This window comes from Coenobita brevimanus, chromosome 11, assembly GCF_032717465.1.
Source record: "Coenobita brevimanus isolate Jiangsu-jjx chromosome 11, ASM3271746v2, whole genome shotgun sequence".
NCBI lineage: Eukaryota > Metazoa > Arthropoda > Malacostraca > Decapoda > Coenobitidae > Coenobita > Coenobita brevimanus.
In genome coordinates, this window is record NC_136964.1 from 11,884,666 (window position 1) to 11,909,997 (window position 25,332).

At 40.8% G+C, this 25,332-nt stretch overlaps 1 protein-coding gene across 1 annotated transcript in view; it reads right to left on the minus strand.

Moving 5' to 3' along the window:
• Window positions 1-628: 628 nt before the first annotated feature.
• The window catches only part of LOC145412177 (putative Na(+)/H(+) antiporter nhx-9), a 97,912-nt gene continuing 73,208 nt past the window's right edge, over window positions 629-25,332 (minus strand). The window contains exons 3-20 of the mRNA XM_080282111.1: window positions 24,236-24,499; window positions 23,423-23,619; window positions 23,068-23,222; window positions 22,516-22,617; window positions 21,736-21,953; window positions 20,977-21,179; window positions 18,818-18,907; window positions 18,133-18,203; window positions 17,425-17,619; window positions 16,833-16,962; window positions 15,941-16,084; window positions 15,246-15,335; window positions 7,210-7,297; window positions 6,061-6,135; window positions 5,609-5,695; window positions 5,192-5,251; window positions 3,143-3,301; window positions 629-1,294 (exon numbers count right to left, since the gene is read on the minus strand). Coding sequence (XP_080138237.1) covers window positions 969-1,294; window positions 3,143-3,301; window positions 5,192-5,251; window positions 5,609-5,695; window positions 6,061-6,135; window positions 7,210-7,297; window positions 15,246-15,335; window positions 15,941-16,084; window positions 16,833-16,962; window positions 17,425-17,619; window positions 18,133-18,203; window positions 18,818-18,907; window positions 20,977-21,179; window positions 21,736-21,953; window positions 22,516-22,617; window positions 23,068-23,222; window positions 23,423-23,619; window positions 24,236-24,499 — 2,654 coding nt within the window. The 3' untranslated portion in view covers window positions 629-968. The remainder of the gene's footprint in view (window positions 1,295-3,142; window positions 3,302-5,191; window positions 5,252-5,608; window positions 5,696-6,060; window positions 6,136-7,209; window positions 7,298-15,245; window positions 15,336-15,940; window positions 16,085-16,832; window positions 16,963-17,424; window positions 17,620-18,132; window positions 18,204-18,817; window positions 18,908-20,976; window positions 21,180-21,735; window positions 21,954-22,515; window positions 22,618-23,067; window positions 23,223-23,422; window positions 23,620-24,235; window positions 24,500-25,332) is intronic.

Consider the following 25,332-nt stretch of genomic DNA (forward strand, 5'->3'; position numbering starts at 1 on the left):
ATTTCAAATTAGCGTCTGCCTGTATAGCATCGTATAAATAAAAACTCGCATTTTTTAAAAATCCGGCTATGTTTGCTCAAACCACTGAAATATATTGTGAACACTGTGCAGTATGAACCAAGCTTCCTCTGTGATGGTGGTGTTGAGAAGCACACCTGTACCCTGCAGACAACCTCCTATGCACAGAGTTGTTCCTATGAGGTCCTATGGAAGTCTGGGGGTGATGGGGGTGATGCAGGAGATTAACAGAACCCACAGAGTGTTTCTTGGGGAATCAGTGCAATGCTGGTAGGGTATTACTTGCCTATATAGCAGTGTGTTACTAGAAGGTCCATCAATAATACTGCTTTATCACTGAAAGCTCTAATAATTCTCTCACCCTACATGTGCATATGCTCGTTCAAACCACTGGGATGCATCCCAATTATGTCATATGAGCTTCCTCCATGATGGTTTGTTTGTTTATAAAGGCACCAACATGGTGGTGCTGAGATGCAAACCATCGTCTATCAACAACCTCTTATGTGTGTGACTCTATGGGGTCCTATGGAAGCCTAGAATTGGTGAGGATGATGCAGGAAACTGACTAACCCAGTGGAGCCTATGTTGGGGTATGGATGAAGTTGTTTTAGGATATTATCTGCCCATACAGCATAACACCACCAGAAAGCATAGGAATACCATCACTCCGCACTGGATGGTTAATGTGAAGGCATTTTTGAGGGTACTGTCTGCCCGTAGGATGCCAAACAATCGGAAAGTCATAATCGTGCCATCACCCTGCACTGGATGGGGTTAACAATATACACATTCCTCAGAGTGATGATTGCCCACAAGATGCCACATTATCAGAAAGTCTTACTCATGCCGTCACCCTACACTGGATGGAGTTAAAATAAACGCATTCCTCAGGGTAATGACTGCCCATAGGATGCCACACAATCGGAAAGTCTTAGCCTAACCCTGCCCTACATGTGCGTTTGTTCGTCCCCGCCTGGGTTCATCTCAATCACCGTATCACTGGGCCGAGACTCCTCTTTGATGGTCGTATTAAGCAGCGAACCATCTCCCGTTGATGACCTTCTACGTATGGGCCCCCCAGACTCAGGTTGGTTCGAGTGGTGTGAGGGGGGATCGCTGGACCCCAGGGAGCTGGTGCGTTCCCTGAGAGCCAAGGGGTTCTCCTTCGCAGAGCTGCGGCGAGACGAGCTCAGAGAAGAGACGCTGTTGGTGCGGCGGGCAAAGATGTCTCGGATGCTTGGGTACGTATCATGGCCTGGACTCCCTATACCCCCTGTGGTGGTGGTGGGACAGGTTTGAGTCTACCACAGGACAGAGAGAATGACAGGAAGAGAGAGTGGATGGAGAGGAGACAGAGAGAATGACAGGAAGAGAGAGTGGATGGAGAGGAGACAGAGAGAATGACAGGAAGAGAGAGTGGATGGAGAGGAGACAATGGGGAGAAGAGAATGGAAGAGGGGAGAATAATGGAGAGAAGGGAATGGATGGAAAGAACATTAAACAATGAGTGGATGGAGAGAAGAGAATGAAGGAGAGGAGAGAATGGATGGAGAGGAGAGACAAGTGAGAAATGGAGGAAATATTAACACATAAAATGAGAGTCCAAGATGAAAGGGGCAGATGATAGGGAAGATGAAGTGGAGGGGAAGAAGATATTGGAAAAAAATAAAGGAAGATGATAAGATACGAAGGGAAAGGAAGGAGATAAGACAAAATAAAGGGAGAGGATAGGATAAAAAGGGACTGGGAGGAGATATGATCAAATGAGAAGGGAGGAGATAAGAGACAAAATGAAGGGAGAAGACAGGATAAAAAGGATGAGAAAGGGAAGGAAAGAATATATACTAACGGAGGGAAGAACAGATTGAAACAGTAATGAGAGAGAGAGAGAGAGAGAGAGAGAGAGAGAGAGACAGACAGACAGACAGAGAGAGAGAGAGAGAGACAGAGAGAGGAGGGAAATATGATTACATCTTACTCTAATTTTACCCTGAAAATTCTTCTCTAGATTTAGCAATACATTTAGAGGTAATATCTATAAAATATGCTGATATATCAAGGCAGTTACCTTGAATATACTCTACAAAAAATATCTGAAGTGGGTTGTAGATAATACTGAATAAAATCTATCATTAATTTACTGAATTTTATCTACAGAATATATCTTTAATTATCTACTGAAATACCAAAAAAAAAAATGCTATGAATGGTACAAAAATGGTTATATTTGTACTGAAAAAATCTACCATATATCTACTGAATATTTATCTACCAATATATGCAAGTTTCAGTAGATTGTACCAAAATATGTAGATGCTAAAATTAATCAGAGAACACCTACCCCGAAATTCACTAAATCTTATCTACTGAATAATTATCTACAAAATTCAAAATATTCTACTTATATACTGAATATCAGCTACTAAATATTCATAAGTTAAATCTGGTGCTTTTAAATAACCAGGTAAAGAGTAAATTTAAGAATAATGATAATAATAACCAACTTATGCCTTGGGAAATACTGGGCGTGTTGTCTGTGGTGGATTTGATATTTCTCTCTCTCTCTCTTTCTCTCTCCCTCTCTCTCTATCACACACACACACACACACACACACACACACACACACATGCACACACACACAATAATACGAAAAAAAAAAAAATCTGGCTCACTAAACTGAGATCTAAATAAATATATACAGTATTTAGTAAACCTGTATATCTATTCAAACTACTGGGTCATACCTAAGGAGTGTTCAAACCTCTTACCTAAGGAGTGTTCAAACCTCTTACCTAAGGAGTGTTCAAACCTCTTACCTAAGGAGTGTTCAATCCTCTTACCTAAGGAGTGTTCAATCCTCTTACCTAAGGAGTGTTCAATCCTCTTACCTAAGGAGTGTTCAAACCTCTTACCTAAGGAGTGTTCAAACCTCTTACCTAAGGAGTGTTCAATCCTCTTACCTAAGGAGTGTTCAAACCTCTTACCTAAGGAGTGTTCAAACCACTTACCTAAGGAGTGTTCAATCCTCTTATTCTTACCTACGGAGTGTTCAAACCTCTTACCTAAGGAGTGTTCAATCCTCTTATTCTTACCTACGGAGTGTTCAACCCTTAATCTTACCAAGGAATGTGCTGGAGGGAGAGTAGTAGTTGACATATTCCTTGTTGGACGCCCAGGGAGGGAACTCACTCTGGCGTATTGGACGGTCACAGATCTCTGAATCCTCTGGTCTCTTCCAAGGCAGCATCACTTCAGCTACAGTTGGTCCTGAGCCATCACCTGCATAAGAGAAAGACGAATGTTATATAAATCGTGATGTTTATAGAGGCTCCAGCATGCTTGTATTGTATCGTTTATAATGGCACCAACATGCATGTGTTGGTCACCTAATGGCGGCTCTCCACATTGCTCAGTTTCTGGCAGCCTCCCTATTCAGTCCCTTATCCCTGAAGTCACACTCTATGACCTCATCCCAGGTCTTTTTTTGGTCTGCGTCCTCATCCCAGGTCTTTTTTAGTCTGCCTCTTGCAACCCTGCCCCTGATGTTCACATTTCTCACCCTCTGCATCCAATTACCATCCTCCATCCTTTCCACATGCCCAAACCATCTCAGTCTACCCCTCCTCATCACAACACCAATACACCAGTCTCATCCTTCCTCGCAACTCCTCAGTCATAAACCCAGAACCCCTAGGGCTCGTATTCAAAGACGTACTACATATCCATCTAATCATTGTCATTTCTGTACATTTAAGCCTGTGAATATCCTGTGCCAATGAGGGAGGGAGACGCCTACAACACCATGAACAGTAAAGGCAACGAAGTACAGTGAAAGTCCTGTAATCCAGATGGCAGGGAACCAAGGACCTTTCAGACTTTTTTTTTTTTTTTCTTGACTACTGGGAGGGACCTCTGAAAACATTAGAAATACGTATACTCACGATCACTAATATCAGCCAATGGGTGCCCCCTTCCTACCCCTGTATACCCAGGGAAGAGGGGCGCGGGGGATGAAACTAGCTCTGCCAGCCACTACCCCAGCTCCCGACCCTCCCCCATATCCCTACCCAACTCCCCACCGTACCTGTCATTCTTAACTGGTAGCTACATCTCAAGCTGATTTCATGCTTAACACCCTTTATCCCACTACTAGTACAAACATAGAAGACTTGGACATGTTAAAAGTATATAATATAACTATCAACACACCGCAGCAAGAAATTATTGCTTTATAATGTTGACAGCAAAACAAAAATGTTAACAATGGCCACTTCAGGCCTCATATTTTTGGGTGCACTGCTTTGCAAACACACACACACAACAATGAAGCTCAAGAAGAGATTGAAGAAGGGTTTAGGTTAGGAAAGCACGAGGAAGGAGGGGCGAGGCCACTCAAAGTAAAGTTTAAGTATCAGGTAGTGGTAAATGAAATCATCAACAGAATATGGAAATTATCAGACAAAGAGGAGTTCAAGAATGTTTGGATAAGGAGCGATGCACATGAGGAAGAAAGAGCTAAAATAGAGGAGCTAGTAAAGGATGCAAAAACAAAAAAAAATGAACAGAGAACAGAGGAAGAAAAGATAGTGTTCTATTGGAGAGTTATGGATCAGAAGTCGCAAGAGGTGGTACTGACAGAGAGAGGGAGAGAAGAGGGAATAAAGAACAACGAAAACAGTTTGAAAGTACTGTTTTTCTATCATCATCATCATTCAGTTCTTTATGCCTTATCAGGATGCAGGAGCCTGGGAAGGCTGCTCAGTTCTGGCATTTAAGGCAGGGTGACCAGCCTCACACACCCCTGAGTGGCATTCAGTGAGCAACAAACCCCAATCATCTCTAATATGAAGCCTAAACCTTTTCAGCCCCTATCTGGTTGAAGCACCTTAACTCACTAGACCACAAGGCATCACATGGTTAAATGGTTACCACTCAGTACAGTAAATCATATCCTGGGACACAGAACACCATCTGGCTATTTGGCTTGTCACACAGTGCAGAGTCACCAAATGGCATCACTTCATTGAGTGAGTGGATGGTGGGCACTTTTACCAATATAATTTTTCACGATAATAACAATGCTGCACTACACTGAGTGAGTGGATGATAGGCATCCTTACCAATATGATTTTTCAAGGCAACAAAGCTGGTGTAACTCTAAATACCTACCAGCATCAGTGGCAACGCTCATGGTTCGCTGCACAATACGGCCAGAAGTTGGGGCATCCTCTGAAAATGCATAACTCAGTCAGGAAAAGATGTTACACTATTATCATCTTCATTATCATCATTACAGTATTATCATCAACATCACTATTATTATCATCAACATCATTATTAGCATCATCATCATCCAGACCATTTTTTCCCCCTATAGATGTGGTGAGGTAGGATGCACTGACCAAATTAATCAGCAAAAGACTGCATTATCATCACCCTCATCATCATCAACATCATCATCATCATCCAGATCTCTTTTCTCCCAAGGATATGGCAAGGTAGGATGCAATGACCAAGAAAAATAATGATAAATGCTTTCATCATAAACAAAACCAAAGCGTCTCTCTCCCTCTCTTTCTCTCTCACCGTCAGAGTATCTTTTCCACGGCAGGGCAGTTTCCGCCATGGTGGGGCCGCGTACTGACTGTCTCTTGGCAGTGATGGGGGAGGCTTCTGTGGAGAAATTATGTAAAATTAAAGTTTTTCTCTCTTTCTGTTATTTCCTCTCTTCTCCTTGCTCTTTCTTGCTGTCTGTCTGTCTCTCTCTCTCACAAAAAAGCACTAATCTTTTTTTTCTAATACACAAACATATACATCCTCCCTTCCCCCATATTCTTCTATGCTTGTACACAAACACGCACACACAAAAAAAATACAACTCTCTCTCTCTCCCTTTCTCCCTCCCTATCTGTCTCTTACTTACGAAGGAATAATGGCAGATTAAAACCAATCTATTTGTTTTCCTTCCTCGCACCTTTTCTTTTCTCTGTATCTCTCTCTCATCTATAATACTTAATCTCTACAGGGTCCTGGCTCACCTGACATAGGGTATCCCACGGTCCCGTCATCATTCACAAAAGCAGGGTTGTCACGCATGGCATCGGCCAAGTGGTCTGTGGGGGCGACATGGTGATACTACGCTAGACTCAAACAGAAAAACAAAAAGACAAAAACAGAAAGACACAAAAACAGAAAAACAGGCATGAACATAACTGAAGAACAAGCAGAAAACTCTATCTATCTATCTATAGCCAGACACCCTAATCCCATAAGGGGTGGCCACAAACATATCACCTCCATGGTGTCCTGTCCCCTGCCATCTCATGCTGTTAGGAATGTGTATGATGGTTCTCCACATCTTTAGTTTAGGATGCAAACTGATTAATAAATAGACATTCACTGTTCATAGCAAGTCTTGGATGTGATCTCTAGAAAATATGTAAAGGTGACTATCATCTATATATATATATTTTTTTAAATCAAGGAAAAAGGAACCAAATGCTAGACACCAGTAAGACTGTTCCTTCCAAGACAAAATACAAACAAGATATTAGACAGGCAAATTCAGGACCCATTCCTATTACTCTAACTTGGCCTCAAACTGCCATCTCCCCATCTTGAATACTGAGTAATAAAAACAGATTAACACTAGAGTACATTGCTAGTCATAAAGAAGTGCTATCAAAATGACAAAGAGCCATAGCGATGTTTCTGCCACTGAGTCACAGGACTACCATCTATATTCTGTTACCATCTATATTCTGTCTAACTTGGCCTAAATCTGCTATCTCTCCAGCAAGAGTATTGATTTATAACAAAGGATTAACACTGGAATATGATGCCAGTCACAAAGAAATGCTATGAAAATGATGCAGTACCACTGAATGAACACTGCAACAGGATGTTAGTGACAAAGAAGTGCTATGGAAATGTTGCAGAGCCATAAAATTAACACTTTAATTAACACTTAAATATGCTAGTCACAAACAAGTGCTATGGAGGGGACATAGAGTTGCAGCACTGTCTATCCGATGAGCTACATGGGAGACGCTACAAAAAGATGACAACCTGGATCAAGTTATGGTGAAAGAACTATGGTAAACAAAAATTCAAAGTTGAAAATCTAAGTTAAGGTGAAAAAACAATAGTAAACAATTATTCAAAGTTAATTCTAAGCAGTCACTCACCACTGCTGAGTTTAATTGCTGAACCGTTCTGCTGAAATGCTGACCGAACATCATCTGTGCTCTTGTTCTTTGTAACATGACCACCCCCCTGTGAACAAAATACACAAACATTGTCACCATCATCACTATAATCCTCCTCCTCCTCCTCCTCATCATCATCATCATCAACATAATAATCATCACTGTTTATTTATCAAGGCTCAAACATGCTTGCAAGTGGCAGCCTTGGTTACCTAATGGTGGCTCTCCATGCTGCTCAATCTCTAGCATGCTAAAACAAACTACAGTATAAAAATAATTGTATTCTACCCTTGTTTGGGGAAACTATGGATTTCAATGTAATTTTTTAAACACCTGTCCATGGGAGGCTGTACGTATTGTGTTTACCTGTGTGTTCTTTTTCATTATTTCTGTGGTTAAGTATGTGTTTACTGATATGGATTTGGGAGGCTGTAGGTATTGTATTTATCCATTTATCTGAGTGTTTACTGATGTGGATGTGAGAGGCTGTATGTGTGAAGGTTATCTGTGTTTACTGATGTGGATTTGGGAGACTACAGGCATTGTGTTTATCATTATATATTTATGTGGATTTGGGAGGCTGCATGTACTGTGTTTATCTGCGTGTTTTTTTTGTGTGTGGATTTGGGAGGCTGTGTACTGTGTTTATTGATTTGGATTTGGGAGGCTATAGGTATCAGGTTTATTTATGTTGAACACCATACCCTGTGTGTCTCCAAAAAATCAATGCCATTATTTATATGTACAGATTTCGTTTTTTTTATATATTTTGATTTATGAGTCATTATTTAAGTTCCATTAATAGGGTACGTGCAAATTTTCAATCCTCCCTAAATAGATATGCAATTCTAAGGCCATTTTTTTCAAGAGAGAGAGAGGGAGAGGAGAAATTTTTACTGGATTAAGCCTTTCATCATCATGGCAACATCAGTTTTCAATTTTAGATAGCGAAAATAAAATACATTATATATGGCAAATAATACTCACTTTTAATCACCTTTTTAGAGGCAGATTCTTTCAATATATTTCCAAAAATTGATCTTAATCCAAAAAAATAAACATTGCAAGTACCCTATTAGTAAGGAGAACGTTGAGTGTTACCTTTAGAGTGATATGGGTGAACTTTATTAATGTTTTATCTTTAGTGTTTAAATGGGTGAACTTCCTTTATGTGCTATATACAAATTAGTGTGTAGAAATGTGTAAATATGATGATTAATGTGTAAAAATGTTGATTACTGTGCTATACACAAATTAGTGTGTAATGATGTTCAAGTGATTTATTTGTGTGTTATTTCAGATTAGTGTGAACTGTTCAGTGTTATATACAGTTTAGTGTGTAAAACTGTTTATCTATGTGTTATTTCAAATTACTGTGAACTGATCAGTGGATGATATTATAGACAAATATGGTATTGGTACAGCAAACCTTCACTTTACCGTCCCGAGCTAAACTGGAGATCAGATTAACGGACACTCTGAGGGCCCTGGACAGACCATCATAACTATTGGATACCATCCGGTAAATGGGAAAAAACACACAGACCTTCCAGACAACTCTGAGTCCACTGGACACTTTTTTTGCATTTAACTGATACCATTGGTTACATGGGGCACATGACGCAGGCCCACCAGATCACTTCCTGTACGTTCAGTGACTCAGAATGCAGTTACCAATGCTGGCGGTGCTTTTTTCCACCTGCTTGGGCTGGTCACGAAGAAGTGCAATGACAAGGGTGTGAAATTGTGGGTCAAGTTAGTGTAAACTGGGAACAGTTTTCATTTTTAGTACTAGATTTGCTATTTTACTCATTTTCCATTATGAGCTAGAAATCCCACTTCAAGGAGGGGGCCATCGGACTTACTGGATTATTGGCTTTCTCGGAGTAGGTTTCCCCTGAGGTGGGATTTCAAGTACAGAACATGTTTGAAAATAAACTGGTACAATAGCATACCTCCCTTTCCTTGGGGGAAGCGGCCTAGGTATATAGATAGATAGATAGACAATAGCATACTCTGGTACCAAAAATGAAATCTACCATATACCCATTTTACACTAACCTGGCCCATTTTGCCCTTATGTAGTTTATGTCACATCCTTGGCACTGCACTTCCTCATGAAACACAATCATGTATTGTGATTCATTGCATAACAGACATTGTTTCTTATAGGCGATGGAAATCCGGTGGATCTGTAGTGTCCGTTTAATCCGATATCCGGTCTATTGAGGTGCGTTAAATCGAGGGTCTACTGTATTTATGTTTAGGGGAATGTAACATATAGCATTAAAATTCTGCTTATATACAATTCTGAGTATCAATCTTTTCTGCTCAAGGATATTTTTTACAATTTATGTTTGTGTTTATTGCTAACATTATAATTATATCCCTAATGATGCAAGAATAGATACACATACTCCATCCTTGAGTTGAAAGAAATAATAATGATAATTCCTTTACAAAATACTATCACAGACTACTATCTCCCTTAAACTATCATGCTCCAGACTTAACTATCACCATAATCTGACTACTGTTTAACTATCAAGACACAAAAAATTAATATAACACTTTTTTTCATTGAGTTTTTTAAATTTCACTTTGTTTGTGAGGTGGGGTGAAGATTTTAAAGGTTCATATGATGTATGAATGAGTGTGTGTAGGTTACTGATGGGGAAGATGGGAGTGTAGTGGTTAGCTCATCTGATTTGCAAGTGGAAGGCCCCAAGATCGATTCCTGGGCTAGTCAGAAGGATGGGCATAGTCTGTTTCTCTATGGATGTAATCTGGTTGCTGGGGATAATTTTCTAGGGGTGAATTGTGACTTGGAAAAAATTGATTAGTGTTCTAGGGGGAAAACTGGACTCAGAAAAAAACGATTATTCTTCTAGGCGAAAAATGAGACTTAGAAAAAACTGCCTGTCTGCCATAATCCATATAACACATCACAGTAGTCAGAATATGCACAATAAATGAACTTATATGTATGTTATTTAAATGTTATGTTATCTGTATCAGTTATTTCTATGTTAACTGTTAATCTGACATGCTCTAGTTAATTCCAAAGAAGACCTGATTTAACAAATGGACTCAGGTAATGGAGTGGTGAGAAATGTGTCCTATACCTGTTTCACCTTAACCTGGCCCAGATTTTCTTTTCTCTTGTCCTTCTGCTGCTTATTTAACTTAGTTCTGTGGCAGGACAAGGTGATGCTATGGCTCTACACCCTTTCCATAGCGCTTCTTCATGACTAGCATCGTCTTCTAGGGTTAATCTCTTTTTACACCTCAGCATTCAAGGTGGAGAGATGATTTTAGGCCAGGTTAAGGAAGAAACAGTATAGTTGTGCATGTGTGTGTGTTTATCTATCTATCTATAGCCCGACGCCCTAATCCCGCAGAGGGTGGCTGCAGACAAAACGCCTCCAAGTCACTCTGTCACCCACCATTTGACTGCCCTCCACCCAACTCACTCCCCCCTCCCTCATATTCCCATCCTTGGAATGTCCTTTGTCCGTTCTTTGGCCGTCACCGTAGGGTCCATCCTGGTCCAAGGCACTTTGTTCACATGTTTAGTTAGTTCCTTTTACAGGATGGGGCACCAACCCACCACCAACCCTTTTAGTCGCCTCATACGACAAGCAGGGATACTGGGGGAGTATTCTTGAAACCCCCCTACCCCCAGGGGGTTTGTGTGTTTACCTAGTTGTGATATACAGGATATGAGCTACGCTCGTGGGGTCCCGTCTCTGTTTCTCAATAAGTCAAATTTTGCTTCGAACTCGTTTAAGTTTTTAGACTGGACGATCTCTTTGTCCAGGCTATTCCACAGGTCTATGCATCTATATGGAAAACTATATTTATTGATATCCTTCAAGCAGCTTGGCTTTTTCAATTTCATTCCGTGTCCTCGTTCCTCTCTTATCTCATATAAACAGATCTTCTCTGTCAATTTTATCTACTCCCATCATGACCCTGAACACTGCAATCATGTTGCCTCTCTTTCTCCTTTCTTCTAAGGAAGGCAAATCCAGCTTTTCCAGCCTCTCTCTGTATGACAGATCTGCCAGGCTGGGGACTATTTGGTTGCTGTTCTTTGTATTCTCTCGATCTTGCTTATATCTTTCTTTTTGTGTGGGGACCACACTACTGCTGCATATTCCAACCTGGGGCGAATCATGGCCACTATCAATGCTTTCATCATCTCCTCATCCATGTAATGAAATGCTACTCTTATATTAGTCAAGAGTTTATGTCTCTCTAACTGTCTTGTTAATATGTTTTTCAGGTGACAAACTATCCTGGACCAGCATTCCCAAATCTTTCTCTTCTCTCACTTTTGTAACTGGTTCATTACCCATCAAATAATTTAGTGATGGCCTCTTGGTACTTTTACCCATTTCCAATATTTTACATTTTTTTTGCACTGAATTTCATTTCCCACATCCGGTTCCAATCATGAATCCTTTCCAGGTCCTCCTGCAGCATTTTACAGTCTTCCTCAACTTCTACTCTCCTCAAGATCTTTGCATCATCGGCAAAGAGACTTGCATAACTGTTCATTCCATCTACCATATCATTTACATAAATCAGGAACATTACTGGCGCTAACACCGAGCCCTGTGGGACTCCACTTGTTACTTCCCTCCATCCAGACATCTTGTCCTTTATTACTGTCCTCATTTGTCTGTCTCTCAAGAGGTCTCTCATCCACTCCAGGGGGTTTCCCTTCAGTCCTCCAATGTGCTCCAATTTCCACATTAGTCGCTTATGGGGTACCATGTCAATGGCTTTCTCCAAACCTAAATACACACAATCTACCCAACTGTCTCTCTCCTGTAGCACGTCAATCACTCATGAGTAAAAGCTCAACAAGTTGGAAACACATGACCTTCCACTTCCGAATCCAAACTGGCTCTAAGCCAATATCTTCGTCTCCTTCAGATATTTTATCTATCTGTCTTTCAGGATTCTCTCGCACAATTTTGCGGCTATGCTGGTCAGGGACACTGGTCTATAATTCAGGGGTTCTTCCTTGTTTCCTCCCTTATAAATTGGTACCACATTGGCCCTCTTCCATTCCTGAGGCACTTTCCCTTCTTCCAGAGAACACACAATGAAACTGTGTATCTTATCTGCCAGTTGCTCTCTGCATTCCTTCAGTATCCAAGTAGAGATTCCATCCGGTCCTGGGGCCTTCCTTACAGCTTGAGTTTCCAGTAATTTATACACTTCCTGTACTTCCACTTCTTCATTTATCACTACACTTCTGGTCACTCCCTCCCCCCCCACAAAACCCCTTTCTTTAGTGAAAACCGATTGGAAACATTTGTTCATTATTTCAGCTTGCAATGCTGCATCTTTATAGACCTCTCCTTCTACTTTCAGTTTAGTGATTCCTTCCTTTTGTTTCAGTTTGCCATTAACAAATCTATAATACAATTTGGATTCTTCCTTACATTTGTCAAATACACCTTTTTCAAAATTCCTTTCTTCTTCTCTATGTATTCTTGTGTATTCATTTCTAGTTATTTTCTATACTTCCTTTGTTCTGTTGTTACCTCTCTTTCTCCAGTTGTTCCACGCCTTAGCTCTCTCTTTTTTTTTGCTATCAAACACCTATTAAAACACTCCTTTTTCCTGTTTTCTTTCCCCCTTACTCTTGGCACAAATTTCTCCACTCCTGAATTATAGAGGTCTAGAAAGATTTCCCATTTCCTCTGTATCTCTCTTGTTTCTCTGAATTTTCTCCAATCGCATTTTCGAAAAATTCTCTCAATCCTATAAAGTTTGCTTTCCCAAAGTTGTATCTTCCCTGCCTATCAAACTCATCTCTTGGCACCATGTTCCCTGTTATCATCTGGAACTCAATGACCACATGATCACTTGTGTGTGTGTGTGTGTGTGTGTGTGTGTGTGTGTGTGTGCGTGTGTGTGTGTGTGTAGATCGGTACCACAAAGTCCATGTTAACTTCAAGACCCACTATGTTGCAAAGCCTTGTTTCATTCCAATCATGCAAAACAATATTAACAAATTCTTTCCGAACACTGTTATAGTAAGCACTCGCTCTTTCAGCACGCTCACACAGCAAAATGTATAACATAGAATAAACTGCCTGTTGAATGAAGCTGAGTGTGCCGAAAGTGAATAATGAATGGCAGGGTGTACATATAACATAGTATAAACGATAAATGATTGTTATAAATGGATACTATGGGCACTCTGTGGGATGGCACCTATGTGAAATGCATCTTGTTTCGTTTCATTTATACACAGGAAAAACTAGGCTGATGGTTATGCCCGTGAGGTTAGTATCATTCATTTGTTTGTACTGTATCATTTATAAACGCACCAACATACTTGCATCTGTCGGCCTTGGTCACCTCACAGTGGCTCTCCACATTGCTCAGTCTCTAGCAGCCTCCCTATTCAGTCCTGTATCCTTGAGGTCACACTCTATGACCTTGTTCCAGGTCTTTTTCAGTCTGCCTCACACAAGCCTATCCCCGACATTCATCCTTCTCACTTTCCGCACCCAACTGTCATCCCCCTTCCTCTCCATATGCCCAGACCATCTCAGTCTATCCCTCCTCATCACTACATCAATACACCCCAGTTTCATCCTTCCTCTCAATTATTCATTCACACCTCTCACCCTCCACACCCAACTGTCATCCCCCATCCTCTCCACATGCCTAAACCATCTCAGTCTACCCCTCCTCATCACTGGGTCACTACACTGGGTATGCTGGTGATAGTTCTGCCAATTTTCTATTTTCTCTTTGCTTCTGGATCCTACCTCATAACTTCTTCTATTTCTTTCTTTCTTTCTTTTTTTTTAGGAGGAAATACAGGTCACGATGATGATAACTGTGAACTAATAACAGAACACTGGTATGATACTAATGGACTAATGATGGCACAAGTATGAATAATAAAGAGTGTACATATATGTGTCTGAACTCTTAAATATCATAAGATGGCTACAGATTTCACTCTATAACCCCCCAGTGCTTGAGTGTAAAAATAATCATGGTAATTATGATGTAATGCACAGACCTGTAAAAGGGGTAACAAGGTTTAGTAACTGACTGCAAAGCCAAACTGTTAGAAATATCACACACAAACATCCTGCAAAACTGGCATATAAGCTCTGAGTGTAGCCTGTGTACTAGCTGTGATGTACACTCCAGTACACCTCATCAAAAGCAGGATGCACAGGGTAATGGGTGTACACACAAGGGCAGTCTTCAAGGTCCACCATGATACAGAAATAAGCATCGGGGAACGACCAAACGACTGCGGTTGTGTATGTACAGTCGAGAAAAAACTATCGCACACCTGGTCACACATATCATTCAAGAACATGGACGCAGCATTGTGATAAGTGCATATATTATCCTTGGTAATTACTAGCTCTTGACATGGCACTAAAGCGACATTCTGGGTGCTATGCTTTTTAAAGTACTTGGTTAACAGATTCATGTGCGTCCTTCAATACACTGAGGTGGTCTGGCCACGTGGGGAGGATGGAGAGTGTGAAACTATGGAGGAGAATGTGACTGAGGTGACGCAGAGGGAAGGGAGGCGGAGACTGTGGATGAGATGGAGGGTTGGGGTGGATAAAGGTATATGAGAGAGGGTGATGTACGTTAAGGGGGTGAAGAGTGAGATACTATCGAGGCGAGTGTATGTGAGTGAGGTGTGTGTGGGGGGGGGGGAAGGCAAGGGGAGACCAAGGATGAGATGGAGGGATGAAATGGAGAGGTATGTGAGAGAGCGGGGTGTAAGTTGAGGGGAGGGCACTGAAATGGCAGGGGACAGGACAACATGGAGGTGATTTAATTGTGGCCACCACTTAAGGGATTAAGGCAGTTGGCTATAGACAGACAGACAGATAGACAGAAAGACAGAGAGGTAGACTGATAGACAGTGTGCAACAAAACTCGTTCAATTTCACATCTACCAGGCGTGCGATATGTTTTTTCAACAGACTGTCTCCCATCGAGGTTACCTGAGTTTCCACTTCCTCCTCCTCTCGTACACTACCAATATCCTGTTCATTTGACGGCTCTTCTGGGTGGCTTGGGTGAGTATTGTGACCCTAAATTACCACATGACATTAGATATTTCATTAGTTATATTAAACGTACCATAAAACTTAGAGAAATGGGTGTTTAACAGAGACTTCAAAATATTAGCCAAAGATACTGATGTAATAATAATCATAATAATGATAATAATAATAATAATAATTTTAATAATACTTGTACTACTACTACTAATAATAATAATAATAAAACTTAGAATGGATATTTAAAAGGTACCTTAAAAAATAAACCTAAATTATACTGCCAAGTTAACACACACACAATTTCACTCTCATGGTAGTAGTAGTAGTAATAATAATAATAATAATAATAATAATAATAATAATAATAATAACAACACAGCAATAACAATAATGACAACAGTGGCCACCTATCTACCACATATGACTACTATTGATACCATAATAATGATAATAATAATAATAAAACTAGTGACAATAATGCTAACTTACCCCACCCTCCTTCCCTTCATATAAGTCTCCTTGCATTAGCTGCATATTGATTACTAATGGCACAGTACCATCATCATCATCATCATCATCATCATAAAAAAAAAGTAATAATAATAATAATAACAATAATAACAATGCTAACTTACCCCCTTCCTTCCCTTCCTATTAATTCTCCTTGCATTGGCTGCATGTTGGCGTGAATACAACTGCATGTTATGGTGCATGACATCGGACTGAGTCTCCATGTCATCATCTCGTACTGCATGACGCTTGTAGGTTGAGCCACGATGCTAAAGGTAAGAGAGAGAGTGCTGTTAGCTTTCTCTTTCTCTCTCACTATTGATCACAAGTCTTCGAGATAATTTTTCTTTGCAACTCACTGTCACCCTGTCTTGATCTCTCAGTCTCCACCCCCCCATCCTCACCTTCCTACTCTCTCTCTCTCTCTCCCTCTCTTCCTCACACACACACACACACACACACACACACACACACACACACACACACACACACACACACACACACACACATGTAAAAACTGAACATGAAACTTAACATCACTGGTCGGTCCGAGATTCGATCTCACACCCTCGTACTTCATACGTGTGCGTTACCACTGAGCCAAACAAAGGATCCTCTGCTTTGTCTTTGGGCAATGCAGGCTTTTATAGACCCCATTACATCACTCTTCTCTCCCCTTGGTGATTAATTTAGTGAGTTTCGAACACAGGGTGGTGTAGCATCGGAGGCCACCACTGGGGACGCTGTGGACCACACCGAACAGCTCATCCCTGGGATATAAGGAGTAGAATGCTGCCAGCTGACCAACAACATCATTGCCCTCCAAGCCTCGCCTCACATCCCACACTGCTGCCAACCATTGTAATAACCAAAATGAAACTTAACAAATTATTCACTGGACTGAACGACATTCAATCCCAGGCCCTCACCCTTCATATGCGCGCACGTTACCACTGGATCCTCGCTTTGCCTTTAAGTAACATGGGCTCTTATACACCCCATTACCCACACACTCACCCTCTTGATAGGCCTGTACTTGTTTGACAGGAGGTGGTGGAACTTGGCATCATTCATATCTCTCTGCGTTGGTTTGTACTCCAGTTCACCCACATCCAAATTCCATTCTCCTTGGTTATTCTTTATCATGCTGGAAATAAAGGGAAATAAATAGGCATTAGCTTTTTATCATCATCATTATTATCATTACAGTAGCAGTTATGATACAGGAATGAATTTCTTCTGTTATTAATCACATCAACTCTGCAATATGGCATCAGAGCATTGAGTTAAAATGGTTAGGAATCTTTGCCAGGTTATAGTAGTGGTAGAAGTAGTAGTAGTAGAAGTTATAGTAGTGGTTGTGGTAGTACCTGTAATGGTATTTGTAGCAGTAGTAGTAGTGATTATGGTGGCAGTGGCAGAAATAAGTGTGGTAAAGTAGAAGTACTGTAAGAGCAGTTGTGGCGGTGGTGGCAGTGGTGGTGGTAGTAGCAGTACTGTAGTATAAGTAATACGAGTAGTAGAAGTAATAGTAGTACAGAGGCAGTAGTAGCAGCAGTAGACAAAGCGTGAACCCAGTGGACAGCAGCCTAGCCCCCTCTCTACTCACTGTGGGTGTGTTGCAGCGCTGCGGAGGAGGTTGGCAAAGGACTCGATGTTGTTCTGTGTCACTCCATTATTGGCCATTTGCTGGATGGCCTCCTGCATGCGGATCTGGGTGTAGGTCTCCAGGAATTTGGGTTCGCTCATGTGGTTTTCTCGGACCAAAAGAGGCGTTAGGTATTTGTTGTTGAAGCGTTTGAACCTGTGGGGAGTGAGGGGCAGAAAATGGTAGAGTGTTTGCAGCTCAATTATCTATCTGTCTGTCTATTTATCTGTCTTGCTGTCCTTAACCATCTATCTATGTCTGCCTATCCATAGAATCTGTTCATATCTAAATCACCTTCTATCTATCTATAACCTCTATATCTATCTATAGCCTCCATGCTGCCCTGTTCCCTGCCATTTTGCTGCCCTCCCCCCAGCTCACACCCTCCTCCCTCATATACCTCTCTACTTCATCCCTCCATCTCATTCTCAGTCTCCCCCTCCCCCTCCACCTCCCCCACTCCACCTCACTCACACTCTCCCAGTTAGACTCTCACTCTCCATCCCCCCAACTTACACCCTCCTCTCTCACATACCTCTCTACTCCATCCCTCCATCTCATCCTTGGTCTCCCCTACCCTTTCCCCCACTCCACCTCACACACATACACACACTCTCTCTCCTAGTCAGTCTCTCACTCTCCACTGTATAAGGAATCACCATAACGCACTTGTTCCTCATCCGAATGTTTCCGTGCTTGCCCATCACGTCCTCAATGCCGGCCACAATGTAGTCCATCGTCTGAAATAAAAGTGAAGGTAGGTTAGATTTAATTCATAATCTACTGCCAGACGCCACAATCCCATGAGGGGTGGCCATTTGACTCTGGGTTACTTGTTTTACAGGGAGGGGCACTAACCCTCCGCCAATCCACTTGTTGACACGTAGGGAACACAAATGGATTGGTTAAATGGTTACCACCCAGCAGTGTAAACGGTGTCCTTGCATTAAATAAAAAGTTAATTCTCATAATTCTGTGAGTAAATCTGGTTGAAATCAGAAAACCCTCTATACAGATATGGAAAAAATAAAATAAAAAAATAAAGGCCTCTTCTGTACTCTACACAGCCACACAGTCCTCATACTTAAGGCGAAAATGACCAGTCTGCCTTTTCTGAGCAGCACTGTGTGAGCAACAAATTCCAACTGTTACGGTATATATTTTTTATGAATGGAGGACACTTGCAATCTTGTGCATTATTTTTTTAATTTAATATGTTTCTCCCTCCTCTGTTCATCATCTACACAAAAAGAAATCCAACCGGCCCTTGAACATAAACCCTTGGAGCCCCTTAACCCACTAGGCCACCAGGCACCAGTATTTAACCACAAAAAAAGAGAGCACATCCACTTACCCTCTCATGCAGCCTCTCATTCATGGTTACTTTCCTCTTCTCTGCTCTCTTCACTCCCAGCATCTGGACCAGGGGCTTGATGGTGATGCCCTGTAATGGAAAACGAGTATTAGTGCTCTCTCTATCTCTCTCTCACACTCACACACACACACACACACACACACAGGCGCACACACACACACACACACACACACACACACACACACACACACACACACACACACACACACCAAACATGTACCAAAATAGTATTGTGGACTCTAAAAATCATCATCATCATCATCATCATCATCCGGACCTCCTTTCCCACCCAAGGACGGGGAATATATAGATCTATGAATAAGTAGATAAACTGATGGATAAACACAAATAAACAGATAGATAACCTGACATATTTCATTTGTATATCAGAATGAAATGGAATTGGATTTAATAAGTCTGACTCAATCATATATATAATAATAATAATAACAATGATAGTAATAATAATAATAATAATAATAATAATAATAATAATAATAATAATAATAATAATTAAGAGAAAAACAGAATATTGGCTGAAGTAACAAAACACTTACCCGTACTTACCAAGCCTTATACTCATTTTATCATAACTATAACTGAGTTTAAATAATTATAAGAGTTTAGGATAATTATAACTGTGCTTAGAATAACTATAACTGAGCTTAGAATAACTATAACAGCTTGGAGTAACTATAACTGAGCTTAGAATAACTATAACTGAGCTTAGAATAGTTATAAGAGCTTAGAATAACTATAACTGAGCTTAGAATAGTTATAAGAGCTTAGAATAACTGTAACTGAGCTTAAATAACTGTAACTGAGCTTAGAATAACTATAGCTGAGCTTAGAATAACTATAACTGAGCTTAGAATAACTATAATAACTTAGAATAATTATAACTGATCTTAGAATACTTATAACTGAGCTTAGAATAACTATAATAACTTAGAATAATTATAACTGATCTTAGAATACTTATAACTGAGCTTAGAATAACTATAACAGCTTAGAATAACTATAACTGAGCTTAGAATAACTATAACAGCTTAGAATAACTATAATTGAGCTTAAATAACTATAACTGAGCTTAGAATAACTATAACTGAACTTAGAATAACTATAACTGAACTTAGAATAACTATAACTTAGAATAACTAAAAACTGAGCTTAGAATAACTATAACTTAGAATAACTATAACTGAACTTAGAATAACTAAAAACTGAGCTTAGAATAACTATAGCTGAGCTTAGAATAACTATAACTGAGCTTAGAATAACTATAATAACTTAGAATAATTATAACTGATCTTAGAATACTTATAACTGAGCTTAGAATAACTATAATAACTTAGAATAATTATAACTGATCTTAGAATACTTATAACTGAGCTTAGAATAACTATAACAGCTTAGAATAACTATAACTGAGCTTAGAATAACTATAATTGAGCTTAAATAACTATAACTGAGCTTAGAATAACTATAATAACTTAGAATAATTATAACTTATCTTAGAATAACTATAACTGAGCTTAGAGTAACTATAACTGAGCTTAGAATAACTATAACAGCTTAGAATAACTATAACTGAGCTCAGAATAACTATAACTGAGCTTAAAGTAATTATAACTGAGCTTAGAATAACTATAACTGAGCTTAGAGTAACTATAACTGAGCTTAGAATAACTATAACTGAGCTTAGAATAACTATAACTGAGCTTAGAATAACTATAACAGCTTAGAATAACTATAACAGCTTAGAATAACTATAACAGCTTAGAATAACTATAACTGAGCTTAGAATAATTATATCTGAGTTTTGAATATCTTAGAATAACACTGAAACATCTAGCTAAAAATATCAATAATTACACTTATAATAATTCAAAATATTCTACACCATATTCACTACAAAATCTCACTCATCATTACCATCACTATCATCATCATCCAAACCCCTTTCCTCACCAAAGGATGGGGTGAGGCAGGGGTCCAGAGGGCAAGAAGAAATGTCTCTGTCTATCGATCTATCTGTCTCTCTCCCTCTCTTTCTCAAAAAATGGAGCGTAGGGAGACAAACCATATTTCCTCTGTCTGTCTGTCTACCTATCGGCCTGTCTGTCTGTCTTCCTCACCTGGACAAACACAGTGAAATACACCATAGCGATAGTAGCCGTGAGGAACATCGGCTGGAGTGGGATGTGGTTCGGGTCAATTGTTATAACCAAAGCGAAGGCCACAGCCCCTCGTAGGCCACCATAAGACATCACAAATTTGTCCACAAACGTTATCTTCTTGACGCGGAACCGATTGCACATTGCACTGAAGATTAGGACACCTGGAAGGGGAAGAAGTTGGTGAATACTCTCTCTCACACACACACACACAAGTTACCCATACACACACAATAAATTGAAACATTTTTGGACACCTAGAAGGGAAAATGACAATGAATTCTCTTTATAATGCACTCTCTCTCATTCACACACACACACACACACACACACACACTGGGTGGAAATCAAGTTCATAAGAGCCAAAAGTTCATTTCACATAGAAGCGATACAATCACCCCTTATACAACTGTCTGCCAATATGACCTTAACACTTTAGCATTCATTGATTGCATATGAGATTTTTTCCCTTCCCCTCCTCACATACATTGTTCTAGTCGGCCGCCCCCTCCACTCTCCCTCATTCACATTCACTCTTCTAGTTAGTCTCTCCCTCCTCCTCCTCTCCCCCTCACCCTCACTCACATACTCTCTCCTTGTCAGCCTCCCTCTCCACCTGCATCTCACTCACATACACTCTTCTACTTAGTGTCTCCCTCCTCCTCTCCCCCTCTGCTTCACTCACATACGCTCTCCAAGTCAGTCTCTCTTTTCACCTACCAAAAACTCTGTAGATGGAGCAGAATAGGATGGTAAAGACGACGAACCACGTGTTCCAATCGTGTTTGCTCTGAACGGTGGAAACTCCCAGGAACATGAAGATGACGGTCTCAGAGGACGATGCCAACATCTTCATTGCGTACTTGATGGTCGTGTGGGACTTGGTTGATATGTTCTGCTCTACGTAGTTCTTCATTGTTATACCACAGAATGTTATGCTGGGGAAGAACAGTAAAATCAATACACTACTGCTACTACTACCACTACAACTACTATCTATATATTGCCAGACGCCTTAATCCCGTAAGGGGTGGCCACAAACAAACTGCCTCCATGTCGCCCTGTCCCCCCGCCATTTCATTGCAACCACTACTACTACTACTACTACTACTACTATTACTCTGCCCAGAATTAGGATTTTTAGGTCAGGCTTTTTAAAGTGAAAGTGCCAAGTTGGTTTCTCCTGAATGGCACTACATCTGCAATAAACCCCAACCATTCCTTTGATGCAGATCCTTATGGGACAAATATCACCTGGGGAGCCTTAACCTACCTGACCACCAGGGGTCCATTTGGTTACATGATCAACACTCAATAAAGTAAAAGGTTTGTGTCCCTCAGAGCCGCCCAAAAGGCAGCACTACATCAGGCGAGTGGATGGTGAAAAGAATATAACTTACGATAAGAAGTAACACTAAAAAATGTAAAAGGTTTGTGTCACTCAGAGTCACCCAAAAGGCAGCACTACATCAGGCGAGTGGATGGTGAAATATAACTTACGATAAGATTCCCGAGAGGTGGAAGATCTCGGCATTGAGGTAGGCGAGGTAGGACATGACGAATACGAAGATCGGCTCAATGACACGAACCTGACTGGTGAATCTGTGAGGGAAAAAAATATCACTGCAGTCTCTTCACTTCAAATAGGCCTAAAACTGACTAATGATGACTATAACGCTTTGCTAAATGAAATCTACCTATCTATAGCCCGACGCCCTAATCCTGCAAAGGGTGGCCACAGACAGAACGCCTCCAAGTTGCTCTGTCACCCATCATTTGACTGCTCTCCCTCCAAATCACTCCCCCCTCCCTCATATACCTCTCAACTCCATCCCTCCACACTTCATAATACTCTTTTTACTCTAATCTGGCCTACAATTACCATCTCTCCATTTTGACATGAACAGATAGACTGACAAAGAAACAAATAGATAGATAGATAGATAGATACCATTTTGACTGATCAGTTAATACATGAACAGATAGTGATAAGGAAACAGATAGATAGATAGACCAAGACAGACAGATTAATAGATACAGATAGATATATACCTGGTGACAAATGCAGTAAGGAAGCCCCAGATGATGCCAATTGCAGTGCCTCCCAGTGCAACCAGCAGGAAGGATGCAATGCCACTTGCAATATCAACGGGAAGGATATTGTCCTCACCCAATTCACTGAAGCCTTCGAATAAATGATACAGGACCTGAGGAGGATTAAAAAAAAACATTATTATTATTATTATCATCATTATCATTATCGTCATCATCATCACCACTACTACGACTACTGCCACTACTATTAAAACTATTACTACCACCACTATGACTCCCATCAAGAGCGTAGGGTTCCTGAGCAAGGCTACCACACCACTACTACTACTACAGTCACTACCACTATACTTACGACAGTAACACCATCATTGAGTAGTGATTCGCCAAACACCAGGATGTACAACACTTCCTCCACGTGGATCTCCTCAAACACGGCTAACACTGCCACAGGATCAACGGCTGATATTAGCGAGGAGAAGAGGAACATGTGCAGAACAGGAATATCAATGCCGAAGATGCCCGTGAGGCTGAGGGCATACATGGTGATGCCTGTGGAGGGAAAAGGGGGTTATGAGTCTCCTTGGTTACTAGTCAAATCGGCTCTTATGAGTCGTAGTTGGTGGGAATGAGTCTCCTTGGTAACTAGTCAAATCAGCCCTTCAGAGTTGTAGTTGGGTATGAGGTGGGAATGAGTCTCCTTGGTTACTAGTCAAATCAGCCCTTCAGAGTAGTGGTTGGTTATGAGTCTCCTTGGTTACTAGTCAAATCTAATGAGTCTCTTTGGTTACTAGCCAATCAGTCCTTCAGAGCCACAGTTTGTTATAAGGCAGGAATGAGTCTCCTTGGTTACTAGCCAAATCAGCGCTTCAAAGTCGTTACTGTATGAAATTCAACGAGGCTAAGGTAATACACACACACACACACACACACACACACAGAGATAGACAGATAGATAGATAGACAGATAGATAGAGAGAGAGAGAGAGAGAGAGAGAGAGAGAGAGAGAGAGAGAGAGAGAGAGAGAGAGAGTATTATATTAACACACACACAGAGTTAGAAAGATAGAGAGGGTATAATTATTAACACACACACACACACACACACACACACACACACACACACACACAACCTGATAGCCACAAGAGACGTACTAAACCATCTTACCAATAGTCAGGGCGTTCCAGATGGTTCCAATGACAGCGAAAACTAAGATGGTGAACAGATGGTCAAAGAAGAGGCGATTGGGCATGAAATATCCAGCGTCGAGGATGATGGGGGGGAGGAGGTAGAGAAAGAAGACGTCTGCAGTGAGAGGCGAGACCGAGGCCGCTTGAGTGTAGAAGAGAAGCAGCCCGATAATGACTCCGAGGACAATCAGCATACAGGATTCCGGAAAGACGTGCGAGAGCTTGGGCGTCATGTGGAAGCCTGAGGAAGATTGAGACGGGGGGGGGGTTAGGGGGTTTATCTATCTGTCTATCTATCTATTTATGTCTATCTATCGATCTATCAATGTTTCTACTCATTATTATCATCAATATAATCATCGTAATCGTAACCATCATCATCATCATCATCATCACCACCACCACCATCATCAATATTACACACACACACACACACACACACACACACACACACACGTGGTAAATGGTTCCCTGGGTTACGAAAGAGAGAGAGAGAGAGAGAGAGAGAGAGAGAGAGAGAGAGAGTTTTCCCCTTTGAGAACGGGCTCCAACTCTCTCTCTCTCTCTCTCATCGGGAATTCCCACCATTGTCCCAGTACGAAACCTGTGACGTCACAAGTCCTGCCAACAAAAAACGAGATTTAATTGCCTTAAAGAAAACGTAAAACAATATACTGGAATGCGAGAGAGAGAGAGAGAGAGAGAGAGAGAGAGAGAGAGAGAGAGAGAGAGAGAGAGAGATTGGGATATGAAATAACACAACAACTATAATAATAATAATAATAATAATAATAATAATTGTTTGGGATCAGAAAAATATCATCATCATCATCATCATCATCGTCCTCCTCCTCCTCCTCCTCCTCCTCACCATCCTCCTCTTCCTCCTCCTCCTCAAAATCATCAATAATAAAAATAATGGAAGAAAATGGGATGATAAGGGAGAGTGACGTCAAAAGGAGAGGCGAAAGCAGGATGGGGAAGCACGTGAAACTTACTGAGAGAGAGAGAGAGAGAGAGAGAGAGAGAGGGTGACCTTGCATGATGAAGAAGATACAGTGGAATTAGTAGACC